The 24,196-nt window shown below is 45.6% G+C and overlaps 1 protein-coding gene across 5 annotated transcripts in view; it reads left to right on the top strand.

The window, feature by feature from the left end:
- ATRIP (ATR interacting protein) overlaps positions 1-24,196 on the top strand; it is a 1,393,117-nt gene that overhangs the window by 170,712 nt on the left and 1,198,209 nt on the right. For all 5 annotated transcript variants that reach the window (XM_069643859.1, XM_069643860.1, XM_069643861.1 and 2 more), the window contains one exon: positions 12,578-13,007. In XM_069643859.1, the coding sequence (XP_069499960.1) occupies positions 12,581-13,007 (427 nt within the window). In that variant the 5' untranslated portion in view covers positions 12,578-12,580. The remainder of the gene's footprint in view (positions 1-12,577; positions 13,008-24,196) is intronic.

Below are 24,196 nucleotides of genomic sequence, written 5' to 3'. Positions count from 1 at the left end.
TTGCAGTCTTCAGAATTTGAGAGTACAACTTGGGGATCTTTGTGTTGTCCAGGGTACACATTACCATGGTGGTAGTGGAAGTTGGCCGCATGGGATCCGGAGGTGAATTGTTTGTGATCATCAGTTTTACTACCTTGCTACTTGTGATGGGACGTTGGGTTGCACAGGCTAACAAATCAGCATCAGTTAAAGTGTGCTGGGGCAGACCGGATGCAGTCGCAGTGGACGGACATTCCGTCAATATGTTCGGTGAAGGATCTAATTGCGGGGCTAAAACAGACTCCCGTTGGTGTGTCATCAACGAGGGAGGTTGCTATTTGCTCTTTAGGATGCCAAAATGGTCTAATGTCCATATTTAGTGATTTTGACTTTTAGGGGTGTTAATTTGCAGTTCTTTGCTTTGTCAGACAGTTCTTTAGGAGTCCATAAGAAGTTTGTCTGCATGTAGAGGCGTCACAGTTTTTAGAGTGTATGTGGCCATATTGGCTCGATTGGTCAGCAGCATGTATTAGAAGAAAAAGGTGGGGGTGGAAGGATGATAGGAAGTGTGCGGGCAGGCAAGGCTTGCAGCTAGTCAGCTGAACATTCGAACAGCACTTGCAGGCACTTTCACGAGGCGCGTGACTCCCGATATTAGTTGGAGTCCTGGCTGAGGTGGGTGGAGCTAGGTTGCCACTGGGGGAAAAATTGTGTTGTTTAGTTTCAGCAGTTTGCACTATTGTCACAGTCTTAAATTTATAATGGAAAATGTTCAGTGGCTTACCATAGGCAGTCCTTTTATGCGTTTCGGCATTTTAACAGGTAAGCAACATGAGGTGAGCAGATCGGAGCGAGACACCAGCCGAACAGAACTTCCAGGCACTTCCACGAGGCTGGTAACTTTGGAGCACTATGAAGACTCTTTCTCCCTTCCATCCAGTCTGTCGTGCGCAATCTTCATGGCCTTTTCCAAAATGACGAACACGCGGTGGGGTTTGGGTGGGGCTCTGGCTTCCTGCCCCTTCGGTTCAACCCTTCGATTTGTCGCTCTCCTTCGCCTGGTTCGCTATAACCCTGGAGGACCTGCTCCTTCCCGTGCACCACCTTGCTCAGTGTGTCTGTGTTCCACCTTTTAACCATGTGAAGAGAGTTAATAGGCATTAGGTGTGCGTGATTAAAGTCGAGTGCCTGACCCTGCTTGATCTCCTTAGAGGGACATTTCCTGTGTGTGTGTGTGTAGGTGTGTAGGTGTGTAGGTGTGTGTGTAGGTGTGTAGGTGTGTGTAGGTGGCGGGAGGGATTTGGGAAGTTGGAATATCCTATAAAATAGGATTGAATAGGGGTATTGGGGAAAGGGGGGATAGCGCGTCTCACCATCGGGTGTCCCTCCCCCACTCCCTGAGGAACCCTCACCCAGGTGATCCTCCTACACTTGTCCACCGCCAGGGTCTGGAAACAAATGCGATGTGTGTGCCCTGACCACCTCAGTAAGTGACCCCCGGGATCTGGGTAGTGAAACACCCTCTGGTTTTTCACATAAGCAAGGTTTCCCTTCCCCAACTTTGCCACTATTGGCCACATAATTACCCAGAAGCCTCGGTGCCACTCTCTTGAATTTAGGTAATGCTTGCACACCGGTATCTTGGACAAGGTTCAACTTCTATTGGGCTCACTGCAATTGTTAGACCAGTTTCTGGCTTTGAGAAAGGCTTCTGTCAATCTCAAAAAGGGTATACTCTTGGCTTGGGCAATGTTTGCGCTCTGTCCAACTGCAGATATCATTTTTAACACTTGATGTCTTATAAGAACAATGCTTGTTTGTTTAAATAAAGAGGTAAAGTTCACTCTTTACTTGGGAAATAAAATTAAGTACACGTGACCACTTCGTCATAAACTTTAAAGGTTTTAAATGTTTAACAATGGTGTTCGCCTAACATTCGTTCTTCTCTGTAAGAGACACGCGACCACCTCTTCTTAAGTTTAAAGGCGTAACAAGGTTTTTCAGTAGCATTTGCTTTCACGCGAGTAGAGAGACATTCGAATGGATTGTGTTTTCCCACATATTGCTCATCTTATGCTATCTCCGTTTCCAGCTTCAGCTGCTTCAGAAAACATTTTTAGTTCGGCAGAGGGTCGCTGTGCATATACCACGAACATCGCCCTTTGGCTTCAGTTCAGTTTTCCGCGAATGCGATTGCTTTGAAAATCATGGGGAGCTTCAGTTTTCTTCAACATTTTTTCTAAATGGCCCCGTCTTCAGCTCCGACTACTCCGAAGACGCGCTTCAAAAAGAGGGTAAAGTGCGGCGCAGAAATATCCATCACGGATCCACATAAAATATGCATCTGGTGCCTCAGTGTTGAACATGTAACTGCCAAGTGTCGATCCTGTCAGTCGATGACAGGTAATGCCTTAAAAGAGCTAAGCTATCGGTCAGTAGGATTGTCCCCAAATCCCTGTCCACTTCTTCGAAATTTGAGTCTTTCCACGAATCAAGAGATTCCTCTCATAAAAAATGTCAATAAAACGATCCCACTCGAGGAGCAGACACTCACCGTCATCATTTTTATTTTTTACTTTATTTTTTTATTTTTTTTTTTAGGAGGCTTAGATCTCCCTCTCCTTCTTTTTTGTCTTTGAGGATCAGGCCTCGTCCTCCTCGAAGCGTAAGAAAAGTGGCATGCTGCGGTCAAAGACACGCATTAGGCCAAGGTGAAACCCCTCAAGCCATAAGTAGTCATAAGCCTAAGACTACTCAAGAGTCTTCGAGTACTTGATGAGACAAGAAATCCGTGAAGAAACCGTTGAGTCGAGGTTCAAGTCCCTTGAAGCACATGACCAAAGTCAAGCCATTGACGCCTATGCAAAAAAACATAGACGCCAAAAGTACATTCTTCAATGCCTTTACCACAAAAAAGCCAAGAAAAGGTTTTTAAATATACCTAAAAAGGATTTTGTTCAGATCCTTAACATTTATATACGAGGGCTATGAAACCTCAGATGATACCCTTCCTTGTGGTCTCCAATTTGATTCCCCTAGTATTAAAAAAAAAAATACTAATGTACCTGAATGAAGAGACCAGGGTTAGGGAGCTACAGGACACCCTACAGACAGCTAGTGGAGTAGACACTTCCCCAGAACTAGATTTTGGGGAAACTGACCCAGCTGGTCATGCAGAGGCATCATACAGAAGCCTAATGTCCGGAGTGGTAGAATTTCTGGGATGGAGTTGACCAACTCCTGTATTTGAATAAGACGACCTAACTAACATATTGGACAAAGGTCCTCAGTGTGACCCAATACTAACATTTCATATGGCACTCTAAAAAAGGGGTTCAGCAAACTGGGAGGGTACATAGTGCAGCCCTGCAGTAAACACAAATCTGACAAAAAAATACAGGCCATCCATCAGCGACCCTGGCTACCTGTCAATACATCCAACTCCGGAAAGCCTAGCATTACAAGCAGCTACATCTAACTCCAAGCAAACTGCATACCAAACCATACCCCCTGATAGGGTTGACAACCGCATTGACTCTTGGGCAAAGAAAGTCTTTTCTGCTAGCCTCATGGCTTTTAAGTCTGCTAAATCTACATGTGTTCTTGCAAAGTTCACATTCACCCTGTGGGACTGCATAGCAATGGCGGCTGATCACATCCATGAAGGTTAGGAAAGAGATGGCTTCATGAACATTAAGGCTGGCAAGGAGGCCATGTGTGAGTCTCTGCAATCCGGTCTGGACACTGCTTATGGCGTCAAGCACTGTTGCACACAGATTTGCATGGTTAAGGAAGTCATGATTTGCACCTGATGTACAATCCATACTCTTTAACGTGTCCTTTGATGGCTCCCACTTATTTGGTAATAAGGCTGACCAAAGGCTTGAAAAGCAGCAGACCTCAAAGGCGGCAGCCAAGTCCTTGTGTGCCGCCATCAGACAGCCACAACCTTTTCACCTCAGCACATCATCTTGGAGGGATAGGTCTTTTCTCTACTACTCCTCGGTTGGAAGAGCGAGAGGACAGGCTGGTCAAAGGGGACCAAGAAGATTCCGTTGTAGTGGACGAATGAGAGGTGCAAAGCCCTCCCAAGTAGCAGTGTCTTTACCATCAGCCACTGCTTCAGCCGCCTCAAAACCACTCTGAGGTCTTGACTTGTGACACCCCGGTGGGAGACAGATTATCATAGCATTCGCTAAATGTTCCATATCCATTCCTGTTGCAGGAAATGTTGACCCTGCTAGAGAAAGGGTGCTATAGAACCAGTACCTATGATGGAGAGGAACAGAGGATGCTATTCTCCCGATTTTTCTAATCCCCAAGAAGGATGGAGGACTGAGACCTATCTTGGACTTCAGAAACTTGAACTTGAGATACTTGAACAAGTTCCTCAGGAAGGACCAGTTCAAAATGGTCACACTTTTCAGATCCTTCAGGACATCGAGCTCCAGGATTGAATGCTGTCAGGGAACCTTCAGGATGCTTACTGTCATGTGCAAATCCATTACAAGCACAGGAAGTACCTGAGGTTCACTGTTGGTGGTTCTCATTATCAGTTTCGAGTTCTGCCATTCGGGCTGACCTCTGCCTGAGGGTTTTCACCAGACTGATGGTGGTGGTGGCAGCGAGTCTCAGGAGGGGTAGGATTCAAGTCTACCTCTACTTGGACAATTGGTTGATCAGGTCACATTCACCTGAACAGGCCCAGGAACATCTCAGTATCACCGGCCACTCCCTCCACTGACTGGGCTTCTCCCTCAATTACAAGAGGTCCCACATGCTGCCATCTCAAAGACTCTAGTTCATTGGAGCGGTCCTGGATGCATCTTTGGGAGAAGCCTGAAGCCTGAAGATGAGCTGGGTATCATCCGCATAGCACTGAAAGTTGGGGCAAAGAGCAGCGATGCGGTGGGCAAGGAGTGCCAGGTATTGGTTGAACAGCCAGGGAGAGAGGTTAGATCCCTGGGGGACACCACAGGTAGAGAAAAAGATATCTGAGAGGAAGGACCCAAGTTGAACCTGAAAGGGTCGGTCGGAGAGGAAAGAAGTCAGCCACGCCAGTGCCTGACCAGTGATACCCAGGTTATGACGGAGACGGTTGAGCAGGATGGCATGATTGACAGTGTCAAAGGCAGAAGAGAGATCGAGCAAGATGAGGACGCATGGTGTGTTGGAGTCAAGGTTGGAGAGCAGGTCTTCACTGATGTTCAGGAGAGCAGTTGCCGTGCTTCTGGCAGCTTTGAAGCCAGACTGATGGTCATGAAGACAACCAACAAATTCAGTGTGGAGATTAAGCTGGGAGAGGGCTAGTTTCTCCAGGAGCTTGCCCAGGCAGGGAGTGATCGAGATTGGGCGATAATTAGCCGGGCAGGAGGGGTCAGCAGAGGGTTTCTTGAGAAGAGGGAGCACAAGGGAGTGCTTCAGGGGGGATGGGAAGACTCCAGTGGTGAAGGAGTGATTGCAGAAATCAGCCAGGGCGGGAGCCAGGGAATCGATGTGGTCCTTGATAGTTTTGGAGGAACAGGGGTGAACCTGTTTCGACGAGACTTTCATAGATCGGATGTCATGACCCATACAACTTGCCCCTTCTGGACCTCCTGGTCCTTATCGCGCCAGGGCTTGTATTCCCTGTTATTCCCAACATGGCCGCAACAAGCGACTTGCCTCACACCAGCTTTCACGTCGCACACAGCACATCCTATAAATTGATTCCCTCTATTCGCTTCCTGGAATCCCCATTCTTAGCGACCGCTACCTACTTTCCTGGACATCCTGGAACAGCGGCCTTCCCGGAACTCTGAACGTGCTCTGCAGCCGGACGAGACTCGAGCGAGTCTATACAAGACCCGATCCGTCCACAAGAGGAATCCTCCCGCGGAACAGAGCAAGAAGCGATCCCAGGTGAGACGGGGGGAGATTTATGACATCGGACTTGTCTAAAAATCTCGTCTGCTGAGAAAAGGGGCAAAGCAGTGAAGGAGGGGGGGTGGCTGCAGAAGGACCAGAGGAAGAGCAGGGAATAGAGGGAGGGAGGCGATATGGAGGAGAGTGAAGACAGGATGCCCTGAGTTTTAGAAATGAAGTGAGAAGCCAGTGCCCTGCAGACGGCCTGGGAAGGAACAGGAGAGGTAGAGACTGCGCAGGATTGGCCAGTTCCTTGCAGATTTTAAAGAGCTCAGCCGAGTTGTTAGATGCCGCAGAGATGCGGGCTTGGATATGAGCTCTCTTCTTGGTGAGGACGGAGAGCCGATATTGCCTTTCCAGAAGGCGGCAGGCTAGTTTGTCAGAGGATGAACATGAAGCACGCCATTTCCTCTCGGCCACCCTGCACTTGAGGTTTAGGGTGACGAGGTCCGAGTCATACCAGGAGTGGGCTCCAGGCGGATTCTCATGACGGGGGCAAGGATATCAAGAGAATCAGATCTAGAAGTGTGGAGCATGGAGAGGGCAGAGTCGGGGTGAGAGTCAGCCAAAGGGGGACGAGGGGGTGAGAAGGTGGTGGCAAAAGCCTCAACTGACACGCGCTTCATGGGTCGGATGACCGAGAAGGTGGGTGGCAGTGATGGAGGTGGCTTGGCCTGAGGGGTAGGGAAGGTGAGGTGGGAGGAAAGGAGAGAGTGATCACTCCATAAGAGAGGAGTGGAGAGGGGAAGGTCTGAGGAGATCAGAACATCGAGACTGTGCCCTGCATAATGAGTAGGCCGGAGGGGAGAATGGTGAGTGAGGGAGAGTTGCAGAGGTCGCAGAAGAGTCCAGAGGTGGGACAGGAGGCATCCAGGTGTGCAGAGAAGCAATGCATGCCTGGTTCCGGGCAATATCAGCAGTTCACCTAGCCGGAGAGAAGAACATGGCGGCGGATGCTCTGAGCAGGCAGAGCAGTCGCCCACGAGTGGGTACTACCTCCAGGAAGTCCTTCAAGACATCTTCACCCTTTGGGGAACCCCACAAGTGGATCTGTTTGCGACCAGTGTCAACCGGAAGTGTGAACTGTTCTGCTCCAGGCAATTTCCCTCAAGAGGAGCTCTAGGAGATGTGTTCATGGTGGACTTGGAGTTTCCAATTCTATACGCATTTCCCCCAGTCCCCGTCATTCCTCATGTGATCAGGAGGTTGACAAAGTTTGGGAAATCCATGATCCTAATTGCCACAGATTGGGCCAGGAGGACGTGGTCCCCGGACCGTCTGGACATGTCCATCTCCCCTCCAATACGTCTTCCATAGAGAAAGGACCTTCTCTCGCGAGAGGAGGGTCTGGTTCTCCATCCTGAGGTCAGGACACTCAGCCTTCACGGTTTCTGAGAGGCTGAGGTACAAGGATTGGGACCTCCCGGAAGACGTAATGGAGATTTTGCTTTCGCAATAAGGCCAGCAAATAACGCAATATCACTGCTGTTGGAATATGATCTGCAGCTGGTGTAGGGAGAAAGATGTGGAACTTTTTCAATGCAATACACCTACAGTGTTAAAGGTTTCTACTGCATTTTGCAAATCTGGGGCTCCAGATTGGAACAATCAAGTTCTCCTGCAGCTTTTTCCATATTCAAGCACACGTCGTAAGAGGCATCCTACTTCAAAATACCTTTAATAATTCTGTTTCTTAAGGGACTCACAAATGTGTTTTCTCTGACACCTTTTAAAGTCCCAACTTGGGACCTTAATTTGGTTTTAAAGTCTTTGATGTGTGCTCCTTTTGAGCAACTCAATTCCTGCGCCTTAAGGTTGCTAACTTTCAAAACTATTTTGTTAGTTGCAATGACATCAGCTCGCAGGGTGAGTGAGTTGCAGGCCATATCCTGTAAACCACTGTTTACCACCTTTTACAAGGATATGGTTGTCCTTAAGGTCAAACCCCCTTTTGTACCTAAAATTGTATCGGATTACCATTTAGCACAGAAGATTGTGCATCCGGCCTTCTGGCCTCCACCGCATCCTGGCAAGGAGTAAGAAAGATTTCATACGCTCGATCCAAGGAGAGTTCTAAGCTTTCATGTTTCAAGAATTTCAAAGTTGCGGCAGCATAAAAAACTTTTCATTGGCTATACAGGACACAAACTAGGTGTCAGTTACCAAGCAAACTCGAGCCAGATGGATCATACTGGTTATTTCAGAGTGCTACAGGCTAGCTGGGAAAGATCCCCCTGAAGGTTTAAGGGCTCATTCCACTAGAGGGGAGTTCCGATAAAGAATATCTGCGAGGCGGCTACCTGGTTCACCATCCACACATTTCCAAAACATTATTGTTTAGACACCTCCAACAATGAGGGAAGATTTGGGAAGGCAGTTCTGTGCTCCATTCTTGACAAACAGTAACTCTCAAATTCTTACTCCCTCCTCCAAAGGAACAATATACTGCTTTGAGAGTCTATCTAAGATGGGGAATACTTGGGTGGATAAAATCCATTCGAAGAACAAGTTACTTACCCCGGTAACGTTCTTTCGACTGGATGTTCCTCGCACGCAGGCCTCCAGATAAGGTGCATACAAGGCACACATAAAAATCTTGTAAATACGACAGCTTTATTATTTTCCTGTGTACATTTACACACATGAGGGCAGTGCAAAGGTCCGGTTACTTGACAGAAACCAAAAGGCTTCTTTTGATTTTTATCTACATGGATGTTATTGCAAGCCATGGATAAAAGCCTTTGAAACAGAATGTATTTCTCTGAAGCCTTTCAAAAAAAGAAACTGCACACTGTTGTAAAATGAATGATTTACTTCCATTCAGCTTCTGCTGTGTTGCTGCTCATGGAGCAAACAGAAGCACTGTGCAGATTTATTTTCCTAGCATTTTAGGATTGTAAAATTAATAAGGTGGAAAACTAAGTTGCAATTGAGAATTAATATTTTCTAACAAATTATGCTTTTTTTCACCAAGTGAAAGCAAACCAGTAATGCACAATTGTATTTTTCAGAGTTCCTGTGCTGTGTGCATAATCATGCAGAGGCAGATCATTTTTACACTTATAATTCAATTTACACTGTAATTATAAAAATAGTGTGTAAAATGATGACTATGCACGGTCCAGTTTGCATCCAGTCAACCTTGCAGTCAATGGGGTACATTACTATAAATGGTCAGTGGCAGCAGAGTCTTTGCCCAAGGGTGAGTGATTGTCATTACACCAATCACAGGTATTCTAGCCTCACAAATCTTCAAGACTACAATTAAAACATCCAAAACCTGACTCTCCAGGAAGTGCAAGCGCTGTTCAAAAACAAACAAATGAAAGTTACATTTGTAATTGAAATAGAAACTCAGAAAAACCTGTCCCTGTGATAATCCAGATAGGACTTTATGTAGCACTTCATGCATGGTTCGTCCAACATCTAGGCACTGTGATTATTATACCTCAGTCGATACTCAGTTAACCGACCTCTGCAGGATGTTAGCCAATAAGATAGCTCAGCCGGTTTAGCACTATTGCTGTGATCTGTGTGTTATCTGGAGGTTGTAGGTTCGAATCCTTGCAAGACCAAGGTCGATCAAGGAGTACCGACTTCGGTTTGGTGATAATTGTGATAAATATGTTCTATGTACAGCGCTTTGCCAAAATCTCTCCAGGAAATTAAGACTTTCATTAAACATCAAAATACAATTCATGCTTGCTTTACTATGTAATTGGATAGGTTTTTGTTTTTTCAATATTTAAATATATACTGGAGAGAGAGAATATCCAGACATTGGAGAAATAATGAAAGGTGTATTTTGTCACAGTACAGAAAGCTGCCGCATAGTAATGATTTCCATACAATTTTTGCACACGTCGGCTGGATGTCACATACAGTTTACTCTTTTGCGAAGGAGAAAAGTAATTTTTTACTCTTTTAAAATTACATTTACTCTCAAAGTTTAAAAATAGGGAGTAAAATTCTCCCTCCTCAAAATCTTATCTGGAGCACTGCTCCCACATATTCTTAATCACCCTCCCAAACTACCCCACTGGAGAATTTCAGAGCTTTAGACCTTACTCTCACTTAAGGTCTGATAAAGGCACTTACCAATGCCGGTAATTCTGCAAATGGGTGGCGAAAAAACAGAACTGAAGCCAACAGGAGCTGCATGTGGTATATGTACTCAACAATGACATCAGCTGAGATGGAGGCCTTCGAGGGACATTGGGTCGACTGTCTCGACGCACAGCACCCTCTGGCGAGAGAAACATATTTTTTCTGAAGCTGGAAAAGAAGATATCATAAGATGAGGAATATGTGGGAGGAACATCCAGTCAAAAGAACGTTACCAGTCGTAAGCAACTTGTTCTTTCCATTCATACGCAAGTGCTACTTTCCGTTTCCTTGTTTACGAATGCAACGAACAGCTTCAGCTTCTATGCAAGTGACTATTTGACTGGATACTGTTACCGGCAGTGCTCACGCAAGGAATCAGAACTCCAGGTTTGACTCACTGGCTTCTGTGATCCTTGTTCTGCTGGTTGCCCGACTTCTATGATTTCGGGCACAGGTTCTACTGCTTCAGGCTTCACAAGGACCCACATCCATTCCTCTGCTCAGGCATCTCCGGTCCGGCCACTCATTTAAGGAGCCCCTCGCGTCCTGACACCTTTGACTCGCACATAGCTCATTGATTCTGTTTCCGCCATGTTTCCTACCCAGCAACTAAAGGAATCAGGCTCACATGGGAAAAGACAGCCTCTCTACACACTTTTCCGCTGTGCAGCCTCTGCACTTCAGAGTTTGGGGGAACTGGACCCTCTCAGAACAAGCAGGTGAAATCTGCTGCATCCATGTTCTGGTGTCCCTCTGGTTCTCCCACTTCTGCTTGGTTTGCCAGCTCTGTGCCTTCTTCTTTCTGCTTCTGCTACTACTGCACACGCTCCAGTCAAAGTTCCAGCTCCTAATTGCCTGCACCTGAGGGGGCCTTTTATGCCTCCCAGGTTCCTTCAGGTTTGGGATGTTAGGCTTAATTGCCGGACTACTGCTACAACATACCTCTTTGCCCTCTTCCTCATCCCAGTGATTATGGGATTATGGGACACGTAGTCCTCCACGTCGGTTCTTTTCGGTACATGTTTGACTCTAATGGTAGATTTACGTCCCTTAAGGTCTTTTAAAATTAAACCTTTAGAATTCGTTGTTAAAGGGGAGGACACTTTATTTAAGAAAACATTTCTAGATTACTTTATATTTTACCTTTGGAAGTAAAGAGGGTGTTTATCCTGAAATACCTTGAAGGATCTTTCCGTTGGTATGGCTTGTTCAGATTTTATGATAATTGTGCCCAGAACCACAGGTTTTATATGTAGGATAGGGGCATTACTGTGACAATAAGCCATAACGTGTTTTGGTAACTTGGAAAGGTTTTCCTTGTCAAAGGATAAATACTGTGTTTTATCCCACGGGATCTCCTCACCCCCTTGGTCATGTCTCCTCCCAGGTGATCCTCCCGCAGTACACCACTCCCAAGGTCAGGATCAGGAAGCGTCTGCCTTTCCCTGGCCACCGGGGAGGAGACTTTGGGCACGGGTTCGGTGAGTGACTACAACTGAGAACCCTTAGGATAATATTGGAACCCCTGCTAGAGAGCAAGGGGTAAGTAAATGAGAATAGCCAATCCCACTCAAGGAGACAAAAAGACCCAGGGATTAACAAATCAGGACTGCTATTTAACTATCAATTGGGAGCGCTATAAAGGAGCCCCCTGCCCTGGACAGAGGGACACAGACTGGGTGCGATAATTGGACAAGGAACAAGAGTGGAAGAGCAGAAGCCAGGAGAAAGGAGGCTGACTACGAGAGACCTAGTCAAAGACCTTCCGCTACTTAACTGTGCCTCTTGGTGGGTTTCTTTAATAATAATAATAATTTGGCATTTATATAGCGCTACAAACCCTCAGGTATCTCAGCGCTGCTTATTATTACCCACGGTGTGTGGTGCTCATTTATCGGCCTCGGAAGGATGAAAGGCTGAGTTGGCCCCACCTGGATTCGAAACTGCGTTAGCAAGCTCTGCACGGATATCCTTGCAAGTGCTCTACTCGCTGTGCCACTTGACCGGCTTTAAGACTTTGAAGCATGTTCAGGTGTAACATTTAAGACGAGACCAAGAGGGGGGTCTTACAAGAGGGTAGGATTTGGGAATGTGTGGATTTAAGAGGCATTTATGGTTGGTTATTAGGATATTAGGAAGGCCCATTGTTAGAGGGTGAGAATATCTTTATCTGATAAGGACCCCTAAGCAATGGAGAAGAAATACTTGGCGATATGAATGTGTTTACCGCTGTTGGCTCAGGTGGACAAGTGGTGACTGTAGGGTGAGAACAACACAGCCAACCACCTGCCTTGACACGCAAGGTATGTTAACATTTGTATATTTTATGTTCATCCCTCAAAATTCACACACCTTTTGATAATTTTATGATGAGCGAATAGTGTACATTGCAAGTAAATATCCGGTCTCCTTATTCTTGGCCTGCCACCCTGGGACATTTCGATTTATGGTGCTAGTGGTGGGGTTAGTATAGAAGCTGAAAAGATGTTCTGCTAGCAAGAAGCAGCTTAAGATCATGAAATGTATATTGGACATTGAAAGAATTCCACCATAAATGCAATAGTAATCATTTGTTATTTTGCCACAGGTAATGAGGATGTCGATAAACCCACTCTTTGGAAATAAGAAGAGAAGCAGTTCTATGTTATATGATGCTGGCCAGGCACCATTGACCACTTCATCAGTATTTCAAGCTTCTTCCAGTCGAGGTGGACGCCATGGAGACTGCTTTCAGCCTAACAAACGTTACAAAACTGCTGAATCCACCAAGACCGCTGTGATGGGTGACCCTTTTGGGGAGAATGAAGATTTTACTGTTGACGACTTGGAAGAAATAGATATTCTTGCTACACAAGCTTTAACGCAGGAGGTGCAAGTGGTCGATGTTCCATCCAAAACATTACAACCTTATCAAGTTAAAACGAGACTGACTCCAAGCAGCACACGCCTGAAGACTAGGAGCAGCACCTCCTGGAATACTCATTCTAATGCAGAGGGTGTTTTGAAAGACTCCATAGGTATGTATGATACACATACATCACATATATAAGTTGTATTGTGTTGCCAAACAGTACATCTCAAAAATGCTGTAAACTGTTTTCTCTGTTTTACAATTATATTTTTATTTCAATATTCCTGTTTTTTAAATGGGTAAGAAATGCCCAGGATCTATACACCAATCACGGTCAGTATCCCAATATCTGAGCGTTTTCAAAAATGTGAAAAAACTAGAGCATAAATCCACTGAAAAAGGCAACTCTACAGTGTTAGCAGCCTTAGAGATAAGCAGTTTACCAGCCACTTTTACTGTCTGTGAAGGCATCATGAAGCAAGTCTCAGGTTTGACAGGTTGGTCAAGTACAGTGTCTTTACAACTAGCCCCACTAAGCCCACTCCTCACCTGATGAATCTGTTGGAGATGCAGTAGATTTGTCTGTAGAACTTTCCTTCTTCTTTTCTCTGCAGGTGGTTCTTGTAGACTTGGTGCCGATCTTGCTTGTGGATTTGAAGAGAGAAGGACAGGCTCACCTGGAGGCCACTTTGCAAAAGAGGCTATGTGCCGGCAGCGGGGACTCCAGGGAGCCCACCCCAAACCAGGGAAAAACTGGATGAAAAACCCTGGTAGATCTTGCTATGGATGGTAGCTGATGCAGTCCGTAGAGAAATCCAGTAAGAGTGAAGGCGAGAGTAGTATTGCCTACAAGTACCAGAATGCACTGGCCGTTATCGTAGAAGGCGGTTGCTTGTTGTCCGGGTAGAGGTCCAGATGGCTTGCGGTAAACCCGCAGAGAAAATGTAACACAAGGAAAGGACCGTGTGTCAGTAGCAGGAAGGGCTGAGAGAGAGGCATACAGGTTACGGCGACAGACACCGCGCAAACGGAGAGGTAAGTAGTCCAGAACGGAAGGAGGCAAGGAGCCATTCGAGTGGAAAGCAAAACCCACTAGCAAACGACAAACAAGGTAAGCAGAAAACTGGGAGGGAACACAAGAGGGAGCGTAAGCAAACTTACTCGCGGGTACAAAGTAAGGAAGTTGCAATGCACAGGTTCTTCTCATCTGCTGGTCTTTAAGGTGGCGAATACTGGAAGACTAGAACGCACTGTACGTTGCATGGAATAAATCAGTCTTTCTTCCATATCGACCATCTCCTCCATACTTTCCATGGGCGATATGTGACAGTATGACCCCTTCTCAGTAGACACCCTCCTGGTTTTCCCGGGTGCAGTCGATGGAACTTCTGAATGACACAATGTGCTGATATATGTCTAATAGGTTTCCATGAGCTCTCAGACATTGGGTACCCCTTCCATAGTACTAGATACTACAAGGTGCCATTCTTGTACCTAGAATCAAGGAGTCTGGAGACTTTGTATTCCTTGGTTCTTTCTTTCTGCTGGAATCCAATTTTCTTTTTTGTTTTTCTTTTGTGTAAGTCCTCTGTGTATTCTTTCAGTAAGGAGGTGTGAAACACCGGATGGATTCTTCATAGTTTGGCTGGCAGAGCCAAGCGAAAGGCCACCGGATTAATTTTAGCCGTGATCCGGAAGGGTCCAATGTAACAGGGAGAGAACTTGCCTCGGTGTATCCACCTGGGTAGGTATTTGGTTGACAACCATACTCTGGTACCAATATCCCATTCAGGGTTGGGTTGTCTCTTGAGATCTGCCCACCTTTTGCTCTTATGAAGTGCCATCTCAAGGTTGGCTCGTGTCTTCCTGTGAAGGTCTTGCAGAGTATTCATGAGCAGGTCAATGGATGGTACATTAGAATAATTTTGACCAAACAGAGGTATGTGTCTGGGATGGAATCCATAGGTGCATGAGAAGGGACTCATGCCTGTAGAGGAATGTCTGGTTTTGTTGTAGGAAAATTCTGCCATGGGCAGAAGGTGATACCAATCACTCTGGTCTTGATTGCAAAAACACCTGATGTACTGTTCTAAAGTTGCATTGAGACATTCGGTTTGTCCATTGCTTTCCGGATGAAACCCAGACGAAAGGGATCTTTTTATTTTTATGGATTTGCATAGAACAGTCCAAAATTTTGATGTGAATTGTGAGCCGTGATCTGATACTATGGTCTGGGGTAGTCTGTGTAATCTGACCACGTCTCTCAAAAACACCTCTGCAGTAATGCATGCTATGGGTAATCCTTTTAAGGGTGAGAAATGAGCCAATTTGCTGAATGAATCGACCATGACCATGATGGCTGAGTACCTGTTAGAAACGGGTAAGTCTACAATGAAATCAGTGGAGATGTGTTGCCACTGACCTTCTGGACGGGTTTCCTGCTGTAGAAGACCCAGGGGTTTGCAATATGCATACTTATTCTGGGCACATACAGGACATGAGGCGACATAGTTCCTGACATCGTTTGCCATCGTGGGCCACCAGAATTGCCTAGAAACCAATTCTAAAGTGGCATTTTGTCCCTTGTGTCCTGCTAATGGTACGTCATGACACCAGGCCATTGCTTGTTCTTGTAAGTCGATCGTAGGCAGAAACAACGAACCTTCTTTGAATAACAGTTCTCCCCTTTGAGTCATTCCCTTGTTTAGAGGGTAATTTTCCTTGCTCTGGGCGGATTGTACTTGTTGCAGAAAAGTGTTAAGGGTATTAACAAACCGCTTCCCTGCTAAAAGGATCTCCTGACCCTGATAACCTCCAAAGTCTCCTTGACTGCGTGAGAGAGCATCAGCAAGAGGATTGTCCTTTCCTGGTAAGTATGTCAGAACAAAGTCAAACTGAGAGAAAAAATAGGCCCGTCTGGAATTCCGGCATTCCATCTTCTAGAGTATCTTCAGATTTTGGTGGTCAGTACGAACCTGAAAAGGATGAATGGTTCCTTGTAATAGATGTCTCCACTCTTCGCATGCTTGCCTAATAGCCAGGAGTTTTCTTTCCAATACAGAGTAATTTCGTTCACTTGGGCTAAGCGTACGAGAGTAGTAGGCGATGGGGTGTGCCAATCCATCCTCCTTCCTTGGCAGTAGTGTTGCCCCAATTGCACCGCCTGAAGCATCGGTTTCCACAATGAAAGGTAAGGACTGGTCTGGTTGTCTCAATATGGGAGCAGTCACAAAAGCTGTCTTGAGTCTTTGGAATTCTTGTTCTGTCGTTAGGTCCCAAACAAATTTAACACCCTTCTTTAAGAGATTAGTAATGGGCAAGATGATTTCTGAAAAGTTGGGTATAAATTTACGGTAAAAGTTGGCAAGACCTAAAAATCTCTGTATGTCCTTCACTGATGTGGGTACCAGCCATTGAGTTATTGCTTGTGTTTTGGAGGGATCCATTTGCACGCTGTCTGCTGAGAGTATAAACCCTAAGTAAGGTACGGTTGTAGCTTCAAAGACACACTTCTCGGGTTTTGCCAACAGACTGTTCATTCTCAACCTGTGTAGTACCTCCTGAACATGTTGGCAGTGTTCTTCCAGAGTGTTGGAAAAACAAGAATGTCAACCAAATATACTACCACCGAAGAATATAGTACATCCGCAAATATTTTGTCCATAAACCGTTGGAACTGGGACGGTGCGTTCACTAAACCAAAGGGCATGACTCTGTACTCGTAATGTCCAAGAGGTGTTCTAAAAGCCGTCTTCAACTCATCTCCTTCACGGATTCTCAGAAGATGATACACTCCCCTAAGATCTAGTTTGGTGAAAACCCATGCTCCTTGGACAGCCTCTATAATGTCTTTCATCAATGGCATGGGATACCAGTCTTTTATGGTTAGGCTGTTAAGTACTCAGTAATTGATACATGGTCTTAGTTCAGTTGTTCCTTTCTTTGAAATAAAGGAAAGGGATGCCCCTGCAAATGAGGAGGATTCAGGGATGAGTACGTTTTTTAGATTTGTGGCTAAGTATTCCTTGAGGGCCTCCTTTTCAGGTAGTGACAAAGGGAAGATTCTTCCAAATGGTACTTCTGCGTCTGGAACCAGTTCGATCTTGCAATCCTCCTTTCGGTGAGGTGGAAGGTTCCGTGGCTGAGTGTCCAAAAACACATCGGTATACTCCTGATGTTGGACAGGTATCAAGCTGACACTGTTTATGGTTCTGTGTACCATTGTTTGTACTTTCGGCTTAGCTGGTTCTGGAATCAAACAATGTTGACAGCAGTAATGGGATTGAAATTCAACCGAGTTCCGACACCAGTCTATGCTTGGGTTGTGTCTTCGAAGCCATGGTATGCCCAAGAATTTAGGAAAATGTGTTGCTCTTATCAGATCAAAGGATAGGTATTCATGGTGATTGGACATCTGGCCATTTAATTCCTGTGTGTTTTGACTGATGGGTCCGGAGGTTAACGGGGTACCATCAACTCCTTCAACTGGGATTGGTCGAATCTTGGAGCGTCTTGGTATCTGATGCTCCATGGCCCACTTATCGTCCACAAAGTTACCAGCTGCCCCACAATCCAGCATGGCTAGACATTCAACAGGATTTCCTATGTTCCAGTGAATAACAATCTTGATCACCATTGGACTGTTGCTGTCAATTACAGCGGGTTGAGCCAATGCACAGGGATTAACTGTACCTTCCCCTTCCTTTTCCCTGTTCAAGGTCGGGGTCTTTCGTTTTCCTGTCTTCTGGGAGGTACCTCGGGACAATCCAGTAACAAATGAGTATTGGAGCCGGAGTACATACACAGCCCGAGATCTTTGTGTCTCTTTCGTTCGCATGCAGTAAGCGGTCCTCTTGCTGTTCCTATCTGCATAGGTTCTTCGGTTGGTGTCCTTTCAGGTGTTGAGGGTAGGCTAGGTAGGGTAGAAAAAGAATGGGGTCTCTTTTTCTCTGCTCTTCTTTCGGTCATACGATAATCTATCTGCAAAACCAAGGCCACTAGTTCCTGGAAGGACGCAGGCCTGGCCACTCTAGCCAATTTTTTTTATGTCCTCATGCAGACCACGACGAAAAATGGCCTGTTGAGCCGTCTCCTGCCATCCGGCTTCGGTTGCTACTTTCTGAAAGTTGGTGACATATGTTTGTAGATCCAAGGTTCCTTGACGTATGTCTAGTAGATTCTCAAAAGTTGAATAGAAGACTTCGGGTCTTTCGAATCTTGTTTTCAACTGTGTTACAAAGGTGCCATAATTGTTTAAGGCTGGATCCTTAGCGGTCACCAAGGGAGTTGCCCAGGACAGGGCGTTACCTACCATATTGGAAATCAGAAATCCCACATTAGCCCTGTCCAGCTCATATGTTTTAGGGCGAAAGGTAAAATGTATTGTACAAGCATCGAGGAATTCCTTCACCTTTTTTGGGTTGCCATCAAATTTTCCGCAGGGTAGGGAAATGGGAGGTAAGTCTCCCTTGGTGTCTTCTCTCTGTTGAACTTGCTGTCTCAAAGCGGCGTTATCCGCTCGGAGGTTTTGCATTTCCACAGTTAGAGCCTGTATGGCATTGGCCATTTCCTGATATTGCTCGAGGCTAGCCATTCTTTCCAGGCGTTGCAATCCCTCAGGTTTGACAGGTTGGTCAAGTACAGTGTCTTTAAAACTAGCCCCACTAGCCCACTCCTCATCTGATGAATCTGTTGGAGATGCAGTAGATTCTTCTGTAGAACTTTCCTTCTTCTTTTCTCTCCAGGTGGTTCTTGTAGACTTGATGCCGATCTTGCTCGTGGATTTGAAGAGAGAAGGACTGGCTCGGCTGCAGGCCACTTTGCCAAAGAGGCTATGTGCCCGGCAGCGGGGACTCCATGGAGCCCACCCCAAACCAAGGAAAAACTGGATGAAAAAACCCTGGTAGATCTTGCTATGGATGGTAGCTGATGCAGTCTGTAGAGAAATCCAGTAAGAGTGAAGGCGAGAGTAGTATTGCCTACAAGTACCAGAATGCACTGGTTGTTGTCGTAGTAGGCAGGTGCTTGTTGTCCGGGTAGAGGTCCAGATGGCGTGCGGTAAACATGCGGAGAAAATATAACACAAGAAAAAGGACTGTGTGTCAGGAGCACACGTCTCCGACGGTAGATGCCGCTCACAGAAAACAATGAAAGCTGGGGAACCGCCCAGCGCGGGAGAGAGTACAGCAGTAGCAGGAAGGGCTGAGAGAGAGGCATACAGATTACGGCGACAGACGCCACGCAAGCGGAGAGGTAAGTAGTGCAGAACGGAAGGAGGCAAGGAGCATTTCGAGTGGAAAGCAAAACCCACTAGCAAACGACAAACAAGGTAAGCAGAAAACGGGGAGGGAACACAAGAGGGAGCGTAAACAAACTTACTCGCGGGTACAAAGTAAGGAAGTTGCAACACACAGGTGCTTCTCATCTGCTGGTCTTTAAGGCGGCTAATACTGGAAGACTAGAACACACTGTGCGTTGCATGGAATAAATCAGTACTTCTTCCATATCGACCATCTCCTCCATACTTTCCATGGGCGATATGTGACAGCAAGACACAAAAAACCGATTCAATATTTACATAAAACGCCTTTAGTAACTTAAATGTCAGGATGGAAAAAGTACTAATTTACCCTATGATAGGGTGGATTTACTCTAACTAAATAAAGGAAAGTCAGAGTCAAAGAGTTGAACTGAAGAATCTGTCTGTGTCCAAAACCTATCTTGCCTTCACAACTAATATATATGTGTAGGGATGTCAGCAACCAAAAGAAACAGTGTCCAACATAACATTCTGAGCCTGTTTCAGCTCTCGACTTCCCTTCAGCTCCCTTCCCCAAGGATAAAGTAGTTTAACCAGTACTCTGGGTTCCCATCCCCAAGTTCCAAGTAATACAGTTCCAAGCACCGAAAATAGCCTTGGTCGCAAGTCAATAAAGAGTTCTAGTCTGAGGGTTCCCTTCCCCAAGGCTTAGTTTCAGCACAAAAATATCCTTCGTCTCTTTAAGTTTGTGGTCACTCCTGTGCCCTCTTTGTATGCTGAAATTGTGAGTGTGTTGAAATAATCTTCAAGCTTTCTTTCAATATTCAAAGTTTACAATTATTTTCACTTGTAGGAAAAGTAGCCTTAATTTTTAATATTCATCATTTAATGGCTTGGCTTGAAATTTAAAGTTCTATATTAATTCTGAACTTAGTATGTAACAGTTATGCTTTCTTGGTTTTCATTAAGTTTGATATTAAAGAAAGCAAAGATTGTATTCAGTTTAATATTCTATAGGCACGGGTTGCCGTTGTTGTTTTCGTTTAGTTCAATATTCCTTAAACATAGTTTGGGTACATTTTGGTCTTCAAAAGGCATGGGTTACGCTTGTTAAGATTTTCATTCAGTTCGATATTCGGAAAGCACATGGTTTGCATTCAGAACGCCTTTCGTTCAACCCATGGTATATGTTCATTCACTTCAAAAAGTAATGTTTAACCATCAGAGATATTCAGAAACGTCTTTTCTCCCACCCGTGACCACTCCGATACAAAGTATTCTTAGGTATTTAAATAAATAAAAATGGATTTGAACCAGAGACCTTCGAAAAATGTGTTTCTTCAAACACGTAACCACTCTGATGCATTGTATTTCTCGCTTAGCTCAGTGTAATGCTCATGCACAGGGTTTCTCAATGGAAAGAAACTCACAGGTTGTGTTCAAAGGCTTCACAGCAGTCTGGATCAGGTGGCCTTCTGATCCTCATGTCTGGGGTTTTGTACTGCCCCTTAGACACACCTGTGTACACGTCCAAGCACAGAGGAAACCAGCATCTTGAACGAACATAAAAGGGACAGCCTCTCCACATGGCTCCCTTCGTAACGTTCTGTTTCTTGCATGGAGTCCCAGCTCCCTCGCCACTTGCGCCGGCCTTCCTGCTGCTGTTCCACATATAGGCTTCCCTGTTGTCGCCTCATCTCATACTCCTGGTCTGTCCTCAATTTATACACATGTAACCCCTTGACAGGCTGCAGGTGTGAGTATCCAATTAGCCCTGCCTAACCACAATTAATGGGAAATACCTGGCCCTGACAGCTCTTAGCAGGCATCTTCTTCGTCCCAGCACCAGAGTGGAAAAAGATCATGGTGTTCATTGCTCTTAGTTGCTTTTCTTCATCCCAGTACTGTCAAGTGGGACTAAATGAGGGGAACAGGCTTATAACAGCCCATGAAGATGGGAGAAGGGTTGGGTTGGTCACTAACACAAAAAGGGGATAACCTGTCTAGCCCAAGGGCAGCACACTTACATTCTTCAAGGACCCTCCACCCATTTGATCCTCTATCACTTTTCTGCCCCTCCAGGGTCAGGATCCAATAGCAATGGCTTTTGCCTGGCCACCTGCATAGAGGATTAAAGTGGTTTAGGAGTGAGAATACCCATAGGTTTCTCACATGTCCTAATCGGGCAGATTCTACCTAAAAAAACTAAGGTATAAAAATACTCTTAATAAAAAATGGTAAACAACTTACAACCAGGAACCTGTGTCCAATACCTCCGCCCACACAGCTCACCTTGTATATTTGGATCAGTGGTTACAGTCAAGCAAAGGCAGAGTAAGGAGCTTTAATGTTCTTACTGCCTGATTGAAAGTGGACCATTAAAATGAATCTTTTTTACTTTGCAGGAATTACAAGTTGCATTGAAGTCTAGGTTACAAAAAGATGTCTTACATTAAAACATCTTTTTAATAGCCTAGAAAAATGCCCATATTAGAAATGTACATTTGCATTTTTGCTCCACAAGCAATGATTTTGCTTCTTATACTAGGGATTAAAATACTCCAACATCAATATTTGATCTATAGACTTGGCAGTTTGTGAAGCTATGACATTACAGTACCATCTGAAGAATTGTAATTGATTTGTAAAACACTTTTCTGATGCTTATGAATCTGCTTAGAATCAAATGCTGTGCTGTGTAGACATGGGCGTGCCTGTAACACTATCCCTAACGTGATGTGTAGTGTACCCAAGATCCTCCACGCGTTGAGGTCCCCAGATTGTTTTTTTTTCTCCAGCATTCTGGTTCTCGCTTTCATGCAGAGCTTTGTTCATGAGAATTATTGCTGTTCCACGTGTCTTTTACGCATCTATGGATGAACTTCTTAGACAACTGTTATCGCCAAACTTCTTCAACGACTGTTATCGTTTCCCGTCATGCAAATCTTCACTGACTCCTACTCAATGGCTGTGGTCGGCCTTGGCCTTACAATAGGGAGAGTGGGGGCCCCTTCCTTTCTAGACACTTGTCTTTAGAGACTGCCTTTTTCTTTCCTTACCCTCTTCCTTTCCTCATCTGGCTGCTTTTCCACACGATCATGGAGAGAACTCCATTTAAATTGTGTCCTTCTTGTAACGGGAAGTTTCTGTGGAAGGGCACTTGTAAGGAGTGCAGCAGTTGTCTACCTCGTGACACGATAAGCAGCGTTACAAGCCTGTTGACTCTTTAAGCCTAAAACGCTTAAAGAAAGGCTCACAAAGCGGTGGACGGCCTACGCTATGCAGTCAGTCATTCTTCCGCCAGAGCCTCGCTCTGTTTTGGAGTCTTAAAACATTATTGTGGAGTTGTGTGACTCCCACATGCCGTGCCCAGCCCGCTAAGCAAGCCGCCGGCATTGCGATGAGGAAATCACAGCCTGGAAACAAAGGCACACATTCTCTTTGAAAGGCCAAGCACACAACCCCTCAGCCTCCTTCGAAGGGTTTGTTGAAAAAGCCTTGGGCACCCGCAGGCCTGTCGAAAGTTTCGATGTGGCCTAGTGAACCTGAGGTTTCAGGACCCGCTGCGCCTCTGCTGTCACGGTTGGCGCATGGTACCCAGACTTTGTCCCTAATGTTTTGACTTATGTTTCAGATGCGTCGAAAGATCTGTCGAAAAGCGCTCCTTTAGTGAAACCTCATCCCAAACTTGCTGGGGGTTTGGGGGGAAAGCTTTCTGAAGCCCCATCTCCTGGTTCTGGGCCCCAAAAACACCTTTACCTTCAGGGTATTCTCTAGCTTCCTCTCCCTTATCCCAGGCCCAACAGGGGTCTACGAACCCTATTCCTTCTGACTCAACCTTTCCACTGCCAGAAGCTTCCATGTCCACTCTCTGGACCAGGGAGAGATTTGAACACTATATGAACAAAATGTCTGAATTTATTGACTTTTCAGAAATTATTTATCACATAGTTAAAAGGTCCTGTCACTTTGACATAGGCCCTAACCCCTCAAAGTCTCCTAGGCATCACTCCTCTGTGGCTCGCACTTCTTCTCCTAGATAGAAATCGCCTGATTCTTCTGAAGACATTTTTCAAGATGATCGGATGATCAGGATGATGTCTACTATGTCCCAGATCATGATGATGCGTCCCAAGACACTGTTTCTCATGACCCAGATGCTTGGACCCCTACAGATGACCTGGGCAATTGGCCCCTTACCCCTGCTCATGTAGCTGAGCCCAATAATTTGTTTTGACACTCCTCTTTTCACTCAGGAGGTGGTGCCTGATTCAGACTTTGTAGAGAACATCCTCAAGAAAAAGGTTGCAGCCAGCCAAGCTATCCCGCTTCTTAATTCCATCAGAAAGCACATTGCCCACTCCTTGTTTACCCCCTCCCTTACTCGGGTGGTAAATCCATGTGGCGAGAAGATGTTGCACTGTGCGCCTTCTGATCCACTCTATATCCGAGGGCATTCTGTCCCGGGCTCCCTAGTCATTACCATGACTAGAAAATGTGTGGGGGTTCCTCTATCTTCATCTGAATCTCCCCATGATAATGACAGCACAAAACTTTACACCCTGGGCAAAATAATCACTTCTTCTGCAGCCCACAGTACCTGCATCGCTAACAATGCCACTCTCCTTGCTAGCTTTAGTGATGTCCAATGGGGACTGGTAAAAGAGTCTACAAAATGAGCCTGAACCCACAACGGCTCAGTTACCTGCGGTGGTGCTGAAGGGCTATCAAGTCACACAGAACATCTTGATAAACACACTTGGTGCAGCAGAGACTGCAGGTAGGGTGTTGGCTGAAGGCACTCTCTTAAAATGTCATGCATGGCTTAAACAGTCCAGGTTTAAGCCCGAGACACAGGCCTCACTCATTAATAAACCTGTCAACGACTTGGCTGTCTTTGCCAAGACGGTGCCCTTGCGACCATGAAGGAGCACATGACATTAAAATCTCTTTATCGGATCCCTGCCAGACCGTATGTACAATGCAGGGTCTTCAGTGCCCACCGGTCCTTTTGCAGGCAGTCCTTTACCTGCACAGCTCAGGTTGCCTATAGTACAGCAAGAACATCCTGGTGTTCTGGCCAATGAACATCCAGC

This window comes from Ambystoma mexicanum, chromosome 2p (genome assembly GCF_040938575.1).
Source record: "Ambystoma mexicanum isolate Mex_15411 chromosome 2p, UKY_AmexF1_1, whole genome shotgun sequence".
Classification (NCBI taxonomy): Eukaryota; Metazoa; Chordata; class Amphibia; order Caudata; family Ambystomatidae; genus Ambystoma; species Ambystoma mexicanum.
The sequence above is the reverse complement of the archived record's forward strand: the minus strand, read 5'-3'. Positions and strand labels throughout refer to the sequence as shown.